This window comes from Eleginops maclovinus, chromosome 1 (assembly GCF_036324505.1).
Source record: "Eleginops maclovinus isolate JMC-PN-2008 ecotype Puerto Natales chromosome 1, JC_Emac_rtc_rv5, whole genome shotgun sequence".
Lineage (NCBI taxonomy): Eukaryota > Metazoa > Chordata > Actinopteri > Perciformes > Eleginopidae > Eleginops > Eleginops maclovinus.
Genome location: NC_086349.1, coordinates 18,641,137 through 18,654,044, shown reverse-complemented (window position 1 = coordinate 18,654,044; position 12,908 = coordinate 18,641,137). Strand labels below are relative to the sequence as shown.

Sequence of the window (12,908 nt, the reverse complement as noted above, 5' to 3'; positions counted from 1 at the left end):
CAAACTCTCTGAAGAACCCAATGGTTGAGGAAGTGCTCAAAGTGGTTATAGTTTCATTTTGAATAACGGTTCAATCATTTCTTAGAACTACTAGGCACTGTAGTTTTTTAAGAAAATATAACTCAAACTACATGTGTAATTTCTACATATTGTTTTCACCGGCGGATTAGTACACAATTTGCTTTCTTTTTTTATTGAGTTGTACTAAAAGGAATCATTGCACACAGAAGCCTCATCAAGTTTCATATTATTATATTGGGTTATTGAATTTGTATCATTACCGTTGATGTTGTAAACTGAATTGTAATGTGGTAGCTGCTGGGGGTGGAGCTATTTTTACCACATTCTATTATGCAACATTGCATTCTGTTCTATTTGTAGATCACATGATTTTTATGTAAAAGTTTAATTTGCAAAGTAACCAGTAACCGTCCAGAGGAATGCAGTGAATCCACTGGATCAAGACGGTTATTCTGAGAGTGCATATGTGAAACAGTGTTTTAAATGCAAATTGGCTTCAAGGGAAAGAGCTTCTAGAATGAAGAACAGATGTTGTCAGCAACACTTCTCACAAAGACTTTATTTGTCCAATTCTTTGTTTTAAAAATTGCCTCAGTGGACTCATGCTGAAGAAAAAAACATTATCCATCAATCTACAATCCAAAAGCCAATTGACCATGAAACAACAACTAGACGCTGTGTTTTGTTGAACAGAGGAGAGGTGGGAGGTCTTTAAAAGGGCTGTATGTCAGCTGCGACAGTTAGTCTCGGTTTGAACTCACCCTAGGAGGAGCACATCAGGCAATGCCTTTAAGAACAGCGCCACATGACGAAGTGTCAAATTTACATTATAGCAAACTCTTTTCTCTGGAGTGGAACTGAATATATGAAAAGGATCTCTTTGCTTCAATGTGTGTGACAGAGGAGTCTGGTGTTTTCCATTGTCAAACACGTACCAGATGACCATCCTTGTGTCAACCCTGATTCAGAGCAAAGCTAAGGTAGGTGAGACTCTTTCTATTTTCACTGCACTACATTATTCACGCTCAGTCAACACAGGTAGAGAATAGCGCATGCTTGTGTATTTCTGTTCATTAACTTTCTTGCTTGATTTACTTACCTACATACAATGATCATGAACAGCATAGAAAAAGCAAATCATGTGACAGGTGACATTTGCGTCATGTGCTCTTGCATTTACCACATACCAGTCACATTAATAGTTTTATTGGATTACATTAATTTGATTATCATCAAGAGGCTTTCCAATAACTGACAAAGACTGGCATGACAGTCCTTCAGTTTAAAACGTAGTACCTTATTTAACTGTGAGAATCACTTTTTTGTGTGCCACTTTTACCAGATTATTTTTCATTGGCTGTAATATTAAAGCCATAACAGCACACAATGTCTTTTGCTTTCCTTTCAGTCCTGGCAATGGATTGGACTGCATGCACACTCAGTTCATCTTGTTTTCATAGCAAGCTATAACATAAAATCATCATGACGTTGTCTTTGCAGAAACTATGAAATGTTCATGCTGTGTCATTCACAAATCTAAACAAAAGTGTACAGTTATATAAGTAACAGAAAAAAAATGTTGCCAGAAAACTCTTCTTCTCTTGTAGCCTTAAAAGAATTGTCTTTTGTTTCTAATAAATTGCAGAATTTGATCAAGCAACATATAAAAGTGTTATTGTTTAATGTAGTGCTCCGCTGGCATCTGTCCTGAGTGTTTGTAGCAGAAGCTGCACTCAAGGTCAAGAGATTCAGAGAGATCATTATCAAGGAATATCTTTCATTGCAGAAATGTTGCAAACAGTGTGAGAAACATTTGTCTGTCACCATGTTTTTAACCTCAATAGAAAACAATGAAATCCATCTGGAGACAATTTTACTACAGCTGCCAAAAGGTGCTTGGTAGCAGGCATAATCAGCCAAAAAAGGAGTCCTTCCATGTTGCTCTCCTAGGCTAAGCATCCCAGGGTAGAGGGCACTGTTCGACCGTTACTGAAACTTATTTAACACAGTCTAGGTTCCTTTGAGGTCACTCACAGTTAAACATCGGTCACCGTTAGCATTGCAGTGAAGAGGCGCTGCTCGTACTGTCGAAACCTAACCCAAGTTCTGGGGTAGAAAGAAAGTGTTATTACTGTAACTAAGCAGCTTTTTTTTGTTGCACTTTCCACACATTAAGTACATTTTGGATTGAAAGGCAGGCATTGCTTGGATGCTGTTTAACTGTTTTGGCAGCACTAGGGCTAAATTCCATTTAGGTTGGATTTGAGCATGGTTTGCTTGCAAAATAATTTATAACAAAACCTGTTTGAGAAAAGAAAAGACCATCACGGTTTAGGAGGGAAAACTGAATCAGAGAGAGACTACCATGTGGAGTGCATTCATATTGAAATGGTTAATGTCAGGATGTCTCATTGGCTCTTGTTGCCATGTTTGAATGGTTGGTTGAGAACATTCCTCCTTTTTCAATTTCAGCATGCATAATCTACTTGTGTAATGTTTGTCAAGTCTTTTTTTTCCTTCGATTATTTTACTTTCCAGCTGAGTGAATTTCAAAGTGTGTGTCAGCCAACCTCACTCAAAAGCCTAAGCGAAGACAATATGTGATCGACATTAAGATAATAAATTGGTAACTCTTGGTTGCAGGTAAAGTGTCTGTGTGTACTTATGTTCCTGAGCTTCCCTCTGACCATGGCTGAAGTCCCTGGTCCATGCAGACACTCCATTACTAGGGAACACCTGCTGACAGTCAGGCATCTGGTAGGTGTTGAAACAATATTAGAAACACATTGGTTGAACCAGCATCAGAAACAATGTGGCTTTGTTTGAACTGGGCTGAGATTTACCTGTTTTTATTCCTGCAGATGGATAACCAGTTGAGAAGTGGATGCACGATATCCTACACATTCATAGAACAGAGAAGTTTGGTAAGGTAACATTTATTTTATGGGACTGTTTTTCTTCCATTCCTGTGATTCACCTCAAAACCATCCAACTTTTCGTCTTTCCGTTGAAAGTATTGTTCATGTTTATTACCTCATTTTCTGATTTCCCACAGAGTAAATGTTGCTTTGTTAAAGCTGCTTTACCCTGGACCTTTGAGCTCCTTACCACTCACTTCAAATACAGTCGCGGTTCAGTCAACGATGGCTATGTTCAGTCCCTGAGAGCGCTCATCCTCAACATCTACTCTCAGAAATGTGTGCCTCAGATAAATGAAGAGGTTGAGGTGAGTGTGTGTTTCTGTGTGCTCCCTGTTTAGGACTGAAGGACAACATTTTCTATAATACAAAACATAAAGAAAATATATGTGATGTGAGAATTAGCCCAGTGCCAGGAGATAAATCTGCAATACTTGTGAAAACATTTCAATTATTTTTCTCGGTATGTGCCGCAGGATAAGCCAGAGAGTTTTGAGATGCTCTACAGAGGGTCTACTTCAGAGGCGCTGCAGAAAGCTTCAGAGGTGCTGTCTGTTTACTGGGAGCTGGTGACAACGAGCGATGCACCAGTAGACTGGAGATGCCAGAATGAATACACAGAAAACTTTGACTCTACCACAAAGCTATACACAGAGTCACCTACAGAATATTTTACAGGTGGGAATCTCTTCTGCTAATGTACTGTGATGAATGATGAGGAGGTATGGAGCCGGTGAGATCACTAAATACATGTCTCTTTCTACAGACAGTTATGGTAGCATCTCGGTGAAGGCCTCACAGAGACGAGCAGACAGAGACCTGTACAAGCTTGGATTCATCATCGTCTCCATCTGCGGAGGGCTGCTGTTCATACTCACTCTCTATTGTCTCATCACAAAAAAGGTACAAGCCAGCACTTCTGTTTTGATGATTTCTAAATTGTGCATTTCCTGATTTAATTTACCATGCATTCTCATGATATTGCTTTAGGCAGGACTTGGCAGTATGCCTGTGATCTCTTGGCACACGCAGAAGTACCAATTCTCCCTCACTAGAAAATACTGAGCATAACAACAAAAGGTGGAGACTGCACCAACTGGTGATAGCAGAAGTATTATTTTGCAGTGGCAAATGCACAAAGTCTGCAAAAACAATTTAATGTGTTTAATTCTCTTTTTTTTTTTACTATGTGGCGCCATTAGCTTTTATTCCCTTTTGATTTATTTCAGCAGCCTTTTTATAACGGGCTGAGTCTCAAAATCAACATGTGTACTTCTTCATTAAGCCCACATACATACTTTAGTATTGAAACAATTTGAAATCCTTTGACAAAGTGAATACTAGAACAACCACAATGTTTTTATGCCCTACCAAAATTGTAGCAACCATTAAATGAAATGTACAAGCTGCAGTTAAATCCTGATAGAACAGCGATCTCTACAAATCTAAAATCCGTTTATAAGCCTGTTTGTGGGTTAAACATGAGAAAAAAGCAGAAACATCTCTTTTGGAGTCACAACCTGGGGTAATCTTTGTAAACTTTAAACAATGTCTTAACAGACCAAAACGTTGTAAAGTCTTTGGGAAATCTGGCAATAATCTTGTGTCTCCCTCGCAGATAAATACTGAGTATAACAAAACTAAGTGGAAGCTGGACTCACTCTAGATATCAGAAGTGCTTCTCTGCAGCAGCACCTACTGTACATACAACTCTGCATATGTAAATGAGTGCATTTATTCTCCTATATGCAGCTATTTAACGTGTTTATTTCTGTTAAATATTTCAACAATTGCAATTCAGTAAAAACCCTGAAGCATTTCCTGCTGCAGTTAAGTGCTGGTTAAAAGTACAGTGTTTTTATTGACATGCTGGGTTTGGTTTTATTTTGAAAATAGTCTGAAAAAGTATTTGGTAATGGTAGAGAGTTGCTCTATGTTTGTGTTCTTTGTTTACTTTGGAAAGTTAGGTGAGCTACATTTTTATACGATTTAACATCCTTCATTTCCATTTTATTGATCATGTTGTTGAGAATTTGGACTCTAGATCTCATCCAGATTTATACTGAGTAAACATTTGGCAGCCAAGGGAAGTGCTCTGGGAGTAACTCTGATTCTCAGTCCTTGAAACTGATATTGCAGGAGTTTTACTGATACCTAAACGCATGTGATGAATACTTTGGTATGTGGGACGTAACGGTAGTACCTGTAAGAACACGCACAATTTTGTTTATTTCCAAGTTAAATTACATTACACCTGAACTGAGGGAAGCATGCATCAGGGACTTTCAGAATTCAATCACATTAGAGCTTCACAGTGGTGGGTTAATGGAAAACAAATTGCTCTTTTCTAGTTGGTCTTTGAGGGTAATGCACTAATAGGACTTCGTTAGTCAGAAGCTGGTTTGTCAAACATGGGTTTTGATTATCGCCGGAATCTAAATCTATAGGAAGCAGTGAAAACTAAGCAGTATCCTACAAACAACTTAATGTGCACCACTTAGACCTGCATTATAGAACATTGGTGAAAAGCTTTTTTTGGACACCAAAGATCACATGAAATGCTGCAGTTGATTCATTAAATTAAAAAGGGGGATGAGACATTCCCATCGTGAACTGATCCTGTTTTGTTCAGAGTGCAATCCAATTGATCCTTTAATTGCCAGAAGAAAAAAAGTTGAAGTTGAAAGAGCAGGAAGGGATGTCGTTTGAAGAATTGATTGCCAATATCCTTATTTAAGTGACTGCAATTAAGTGGCATAATACAGGCAGCAGAGAATGAGGGATCTGCAGTGATTGCACAAACATTTACAGAGAGTAAACGCAAAAAAATGCTAATGCCTGCTTTCAGAATATTATTATTTAGTCTACTAGCCATGCTTTGTCTTTTTGTTTATTACGCCGCTGGTTTTATTTCTTGTCGGAGCTCCTTTTTGTTTTCAGTGAGTTGGTACATGCCGGCCTGCCAACTGCCCCTAAACTTTAAGCATTGCCCCCACTCTGCCTTTAATTAACATCATCTGTGTGCTCCATGAGAATATGTGAGCACAGATGAATGCAAAGGCTTACAAGGAAGTTGGCAACATTGGAAATGACACATCACTCTGCCACAGACGCATTTCTGTCAAGATTGTGATTGAAAACTTCTAGTGTCTTGCATGTGTCAGTTGCTGTATATGTTTTCCTTAAGGTCAAATTAGGACAGATTCTACATAAACTTGTTTTTATGGTGTCTTACATGCTGCTACATTATTAGGATTCTCAGAATTAACCATGTAATTATTCTAGTATGTAGCTGAGCATCTGTGTTTTCCCAGAATAAGAGCATAAAAAGTCAAGTAGTCCATTAAGTGGAGCTAATGAGTACTAAGACAGATGTTCAGATAAGGATGTAATGTAAATGTGGAAACAATATGAGCTTTCTGAGAAAGTTGATCAGGGAAACTTGGGTGCAAATTGTAAACTGTCTCTGATACAGTACATGCTAGCTTTGTCCACCTCCACACCTTCAGGCAATATGGCAGTGTTAAAATCAAAATATTACTGGAAGCAAGCCTACAGTATAGCTGCATGAAGATCCTCACAGGAGCCAAACATACGGCTTGTTTTAATACTTGGAGACTAACAATGCATATCTTTTGAAGCACCTGGAATTTCCATCACTACTGCACAGTTTCGTCAGGGATCGTCATGAAAGTGACCCATGACCCACTTTGGATTAGCACCCCGCCGGCTGATAGGAAAGGAACTAAGTATATTTGCTTTGTCTACAGGGGTTAGGCAAAGCAACAAAAACATCTCCTTGCCAAGGAATATGAAGGGATACTCAAAACCTATTTTGACTGTGAGACACTCAGCTGCTGTAAATGTGAAAGGTGGTGATAAAAACCATGTTAGTTTACACCGTTAAGGAGTTTTTAGCATGTGTAGCACCTTTGAATTACTGCAGTGGATTTCAATAATAACAAGTTTTCATGGTGTTAAAATAATATTGAATAACCCATGGAAATGTTTTTACTTCACATGAAACAACCTTCCACTGCCGTGTCATTTTGTGTGCACAGCCTGTTTCAACTCCAACTGCCATTTTTGTATATCCTCTTAATCATTTTGACACATTACTCTATCAATCACTTGGCCTCACATTCTGCCATCAGTCAGAACCCAGGAGTATTGTTTGCAAATGATTCACCTATTTCAATATGAAATAAATGTAACTCTGTGAATGGCTCTACAGTAACTCACCGTTTGTCCTTGGAATTGGAATTATTTCATGAAGTATTTTCTTTCCAAAACAGAAAACTCACAACCCTCACAGATCAAGATCGTATACAAACTCAAGGTAAGAACCAACTTAACATGGGAATTAAAACGCTTGAGTCTTTTTCGTTGCACTAAACCTTATGCATTCCTTTGTCATCTGGAATAAAGCAGAGACCTGCAGGACATAGAGATGGAGCAACAATAATGTAAGCATCACCTACCTCAAAGTGTTTCTGAGAGTTAAACGTCTGGAGCTGGATCATGATTAACGTCTTGAACCCACACCTGCGTAAGCCTCAGTGTCAAGTATAACACAATGCACATTTGTCTTTTATATTCTTATTGTACTCTTTCCACAGCCAGTAAAGAACACATCGCTGAAGCTGCACATTGTATCCGTCTGTACACTTTTTAATATCAGTATTTTGTGTGTAATGTATCATGCTCGCTTATTTAATCAGAAGCTTGGCTTTGACTGAGAGCAAACATGGGCCTTATTTGGAATAATATGGTATGTATATTGTGTTTATGCATTAAGTATTGCAGATATCTTTTCACTAAAAAAGTTTTATTTTTACACTAGTTATGTATGTTGAATAATGTGTCTCAATTTGCTACAACTTAACCAACTGTTTGTATTGTTGTTTTCCAAATATTTCCACAAGTTATTTATTAGTTTGACCATACACTCACCGTATTGATAATAAAGGTTCCATAAATACAAAATATAATACTCTCACGTTTTCTAGCTATTCATTTAGGAGCACAAGGAAATCAATTGTTAATAATGATATGGGCTGCTTACTAGCCTACATTGGGTTTGAGTTTACACTTTATGGGGAGTCAAACGTGTTTTTATTCAAGTCAAAGGGTCTTCCCACTGATTTGGGAAGTGGTTTAGTTCACCTCATTATCAGCCTACATTGTTGATCAACACACAGTCTTGCCAACTTTTAAAACTCATGACCAAAGAAAACAAAACAGTGTGGTTTCAACAAGTCCTCTGGAGAATATTCTGTTAATGATCAAACACATAGAGCTGTTGTTACTGGCAGAGAGGTTGAGATACAATATCAATAGATACACACCAGTCGCTGCTGCAGCTACACAAGAAATGTCTTCACTGCACAGGGCGTGACAGCAGGAGTTGGTGGGAATAACATTCTACTATCCATTACTCATATGCATGCATGAGACTTTATCATTACTGCATGGTAGTGGCACATAATTAATACTGAGAAAGATTGTGAGATAGACAGAAAGCTATAACACTTTGTACAATGTGCACTTGCAACACTTTGTTGCAATATGGTCAGGCCAATAAAGACATTTGAGACAGAACGAGACACATGGAGAGGCAGAGAGAGAGAAAGAGGGAGAGGGGGTGCATTCCCTCCTGTTGTAATAACTTTCACTCATGTTTACTCAAAGCTGGTCCTGCCCTGTGTTATAATCATAAATTGCATAACGTCTGAGTTCTACACACAGTGAAATGTATGTGTCTCGGAGAGGACCACACCAGTAAAAGATTCCCACATGTGATTGTGTGCATGTGTGCTGGTCTGTATTTTTTGTTTTGGAAGAATCTGTGTAGGAAGCAGAGAAGGAAAAAACAACGCAGTTCTACGCCACAGCCGCTGCAGAACCATGTACAGCCAGCAATATATCATAATCCATAACACACTTAATTTAACAGTCTACCGCTTATCAGTGCGTAAAACGTAGGCAGTAATCCATTCTTCGTCACGAGACTTTGCCCCATGACAAAACAAGGAAAATATTTCTATAATTCAATTGAGTGCCTTTCTGAAGAGTATTAAAGGCAGCTGTGCAAGATGAAAAGGCAAGTTGTCTTCAATGTGGGAACTGCCTTAGACCAGTTAGAATTGTCAAAGTAGCTGCCGCCCATTTTCTCTCCCCCAATCTCTTTGCTGCTTTTACGTTCAAATTAGCGGAAACATAACATTTTACAGCTACAAATATATCACAGTAAAGGGCACAAAAAATCTGAAGGCGTGTTTTTTTCACTAAGATTTAATAATAAGTATAAAGTGGTGCATTCCAAGATCAGATTAAATTTCACAATAATGTATGATACATCACTTTCTTGCTAAGTGGTTGCAAACTGAATTGCATCAATTCTCATATTCTAAATCCTGACTTTAGCTAGTGTACACATTGTCTCAGAAGTTACACCCAAAGAAGTCTTTTGAAAAGCGAGTGTTAAAGTAACCAAAACACAACAGCTTAAATAACCCAACAACAATGCAGACATAGGATGCAGCCATTATAGAAAAACATACATGATTTTCATTGGCTAATTCAGAGGCTCATTATAGGAGTAACACACCCTACCTGTAGACATAAACACCTCATTATAAAACTTTTACTGTTGATAATGAAAATACAATGAACAGTGGAAAGGTTTCCAATAAACTGTCACCGACTCAAACTGTTTACTATAGAAGGCATGGTCATTTTAATTAGTTTATGTGACCTTGCCAAATAACATTATTAATAATGATAATCTTGGCCGCCTAATCAGCAGTTTTATCACCTTGTGCCACATGGTGGAGGTAAAGGTCCAAACTGAATCACCAGCTGATGACAGGATGTTTTTTACAGGTTATACTTTTCCTGTAAAAAAGCAGAACCTGTGATCATCAGCTCCTTGGTATTTATGATGGTCCTATTATTTTTGCCAGAATACCGGATCTGATAATAGAAAGGATGTCAGTCATCTGGCCTTTGTAAATGTTGTCCTTGTGATCCATATGCCTGTCATCTGGATAGGTGATTATACAGCTCTGGTATTTCCCGTTGACTAATACTGGAATTGTTTAATCGTTTAATTATTGAAAAAACAGCTTTCATAACATTGCATTTTCTTGAATATGTGTTGATGGACTGGAATTTTAACGTCTAGGCTGAATGTAGTGACAGGCAAAGAGAGGTTGGAGAGGGATAACAGATAAAGCAAGACATCGGATGAGTTAAGAGATATCACAGAGAGTGCAGGAAGAGCTAAACCTCAATAAAGCCAACGTGCCGCAAACAGTAGGCAGCCTCGGCAGGAATGTCTTTGGCACTGATCTCATTGGCATCCAAGCGCAGCATTCTCAGACTGGAGAAGTTTGTCATGTCGGTGGTCTCGCAGAAACTGCTCAGGGAGAACTCTGAAAGACACATGAGAGAAATATGAAGGGAGGCTGCATGTTCTTGTTGTCCTGTGAGACTTTCCAAGCAAAGACCAGTTTGTTCACATCACAGTCTCCTACCAAACAAGGCCAAATGAAATGTGCTGTATAATTCAGCTGGGGGTTTAAGTATGTCTTTATAAGAAGGGCTGGGATAACTGTATTTCTCAGAATCCATAATAAAGCCACTCTTTTTGATTAAACTCAGCGAGGACTGTTTCTTTCCTGTTTTCCTTTTTTATTATTGGGAACTTTTGCATTTGAATACGATTAATATGTGGGTGGGCTACCAATGTAATAAAGTGTGGAAAAACTGTAGCACATGAGCAAGGTAGCATTAAAACGTGTTTTGCTGTCATATAATCGTTGAAAATGTTCTGATTTGTTGCATGTTCAGTCCCCAGCCCAGACGTGATGTAAGATGTTACACCATGTTCCGTCGTGGCGTCAGAAAATACATAAAGGTTTAGGATGTTGAAATGGCAAATACAGATACATGTTACAGTGGATACACGACTGCTATAAACAACATGGGTGAACCGATGCATGTCTAAACTTCACTTTGAATCAGTTAAAGCAACAACAGTGCATAGAGTTGCTGTAGGGCTCACTGAACTTTCTATAAATCACGCTTTCAAACAGCCCTCCTCCTTCAAGTTATTGTATATTCTTAATTGGATGGATTCAGTTACGTTGAAAGGGTGTGCAGTTTAAACCATCCGACTAAATTTGCACTTTTAATGATTTGTGTAGCTTATGTATTGTAAAGGGCCAGTTCAGAACTGAATGAGTGACAGAGTGTGTATCTTGCTGTGCCAACCAACCCAATTAAAAATGAGTTAAGTAGTTTCTCATGTGTATCATTATTTATTGAGGGGAAATGGTCAGGAAAAATGTATACAATTCTCTATATAGGTACATTAGCACAGCACTATTAATGATCATTCAAATAAACTTTTAGAAACGTAAGACTGGTTTCACCTTCATTAAAAAAAACGTTGTTTATAGTTAAGACTAACATGTGATAAACAAAAAAACTGTTCTTTGCGGTGTGGTATATATTACTCTTTTACTTCCAATGTTTTTTTTAATTATGTTATATGTTTATCACTTATTTACTTTTATTTAATATGTCTCAGTTAGTGTGCCCATACCTTTGATCTTGTTGGCTTGTACATAAAAGTTCTCCAGGTTTCTGCTAACAACAGGGATCTTCTCCAGTTTATTGAAAGAAAGGTCAAGCTCAACCAGCGTGCTGACATTGAAGACACTGGATGGAAGTCCTTTATCAGTCAGCTTGTTATGAGCCAAGCGGACAAACAAAAGTTTGGGATTCATGTTGAGAAAGCCTGCGGGCACTCTCTCTATTTCATTAAAATCCAGGTAGAGCTGCTGCAGCCTCTCAGGGAGGTGGTCTGGGATTTTCCTAAGCTTGTTTTTCTTCATATCCAGCAAGGTCAGAGTCTTTAGTCCCTTTAACACATCTCCAACATCCTCAATGACATTTGCTTGGAGATCAAGCGTGGCGAGGTTAGCCATCCCCTCAAATGACTTGGAGGGGATCTTTGAGATCTTGTTATGACCAAGTCGCAGGTCTCTGATGGAGTTGGGCAAGTTGGGAGGCACACGTGTAAGCTCATTGCGATCCAAGAGGAGCCGGTCCAGGTGCTTGAGCTTGCTGAAAACATTTTTGCCAATCTTATCTGAGTCTAGTTGGTTTTGAAACAGCACGACCCAGACCAAGTTGGTAGCATTGTCAAACACCCCATCCTTGATGCCTGTGATCTTGTTCCGGTGCAGGTAGACATACTTAATATGTGAGGGGACATATGGAACATGCTGAAGGTTGCGGTTTTGACAGAACATAGCTGTTGGGAAGGTTGAGAGGCAGTCGCATTCCAGTGGGCAGTCGGTATCCACGGCCTGCCAGGTGGCATGCCTCCGGCGGCCTCGCAGATAGGACAGCCACTGGAACTGGCTGTAATGCTGGCTGATGCTTTGATCCACTATTCCTAGAACGAGGAGAAGCACCACTGTCCGCATGATCACTGTGAGAAAACGCAGGAAGAAAAAGATTTCAAATCGATACAAAGTCAACTTTAGGATATTACCTATTTACCAAATGACTGATAATAGAGAATGTTTTGCAGCTATTACTGAATTATGCTTATTGATCCACTTCTCTTTGCTCTACTATTTAAATTATCAGTAAGTTCAGTATACCCACCGCTTGGTTGGTCAGAGAGGATGTCTCCTTTCTTGCTTGCGCCGCCTGTGTTTTCCTCAGACTGAGTGAAATGTTGTTCATAAAGACTAACTATCTCCCTTCTCTACATAGCAGCAGTCAAATCACACACCCTCATTAGAGGACATACATTTTTCAGCTTGCATGTAAAGCCTATACCATAATATATCACCTCCAGCCATCTCAGTATTAATCCCATCTGTGAAGTGGGGTAAACATCTGCTTTTTTACAGCCTTGTTTACCTTTAGTGTGTTATGCCTTGTCAT

The 12,908-nt window shown here is 38.8% G+C and overlaps 2 protein-coding genes across 4 annotated transcripts; one reads left to right on the top strand and one right to left on the bottom strand.

Moving 5' to 3' along the window:
• Positions 1-755: 755 nt before the first annotated feature.
• csf1b (colony stimulating factor 1b (macrophage)) lies at positions 756-10,599 on the top strand. Of its 3 annotated transcripts, none has more exons than XM_063884323.1 (9): positions 756-1,005; positions 2,665-2,778; positions 2,883-2,945; positions 3,077-3,247; positions 3,416-3,617; positions 3,706-3,842; positions 7,235-7,278; positions 7,368-7,405; positions 7,559-10,599. In XM_063884323.1, the coding sequence occupies exons 2-8, from the start codon at positions 2,686-2,688 to the stop codon at positions 7,402-7,404; spliced, it is 747 nt and encodes a 248-aa protein (XP_063740393.1). In that variant the 5' UTR covers positions 756-1,005; positions 2,665-2,685; the 3' UTR covers position 7,405; positions 7,559-10,599. The 3 variants fall into 3 exon arrangements, with proteins under 3 accessions (XP_063740393.1, XP_063740385.1, XP_063740376.1); XM_063884315.1 differs by having other exon boundaries at positions 757-1,001; positions 7,371-7,405; XM_063884306.1 differs by having other exon boundaries at positions 757-1,001.
• fmodb (fibromodulin b) lies at positions 9,224-12,830 on the bottom strand. The gene is made up of 2 exons (XM_063884295.1): positions 11,551-12,830; positions 9,224-10,375 (listed from the first exon to the last, which is right to left on the bottom strand). The coding sequence occupies exons 1-2, from the start codon at positions 12,437-12,439 to the stop codon at positions 10,224-10,226; spliced, it is 1,041 nt and encodes a 346-aa protein (XP_063740365.1). The 5' UTR covers positions 12,440-12,830; the 3' UTR covers positions 9,224-10,223.
• Between the last annotated feature and the right edge of the window lie 78 nt (positions 12,831-12,908).

Excerpts from the sequence above, each read along its gene's own strand:
- csf1b (XM_063884306.1), top strand. The coding sequence starts at position 960 with ATGACCATCCTTGTGTCAACCCTGATTCAGAGCAAAGCTAAG. Across the intron at positions 3,618-3,705 it reads ACCTACAGAATATTTTACAG|ACAGTTATGGTAGCATCTCG; the intron begins GTGGGAATCTCT and ends CTCTTTCTACAG. Across the intron at positions 7,279-7,367 it reads AGATCGTATACAAACTCAAG|CAGAGACCTGCAGGACATAG; the intron begins GTAAGAACCAAC and ends TCTGGAATAAAG.
- fmodb (XM_063884295.1), bottom strand. The coding sequence starts at position 12,439 with ATGCGGACAGTGGTGCTTCTCCTCGTTCTAGGAATAGTGGATCAAAGC. Across the intron at positions 10,376-11,550 it reads ACAAGCCAACAAGATCAAAG|AGTTCTCCCTGAGCAGTTTC; the intron begins GTATGGGCACAC and ends TGTGTCTTTCAG.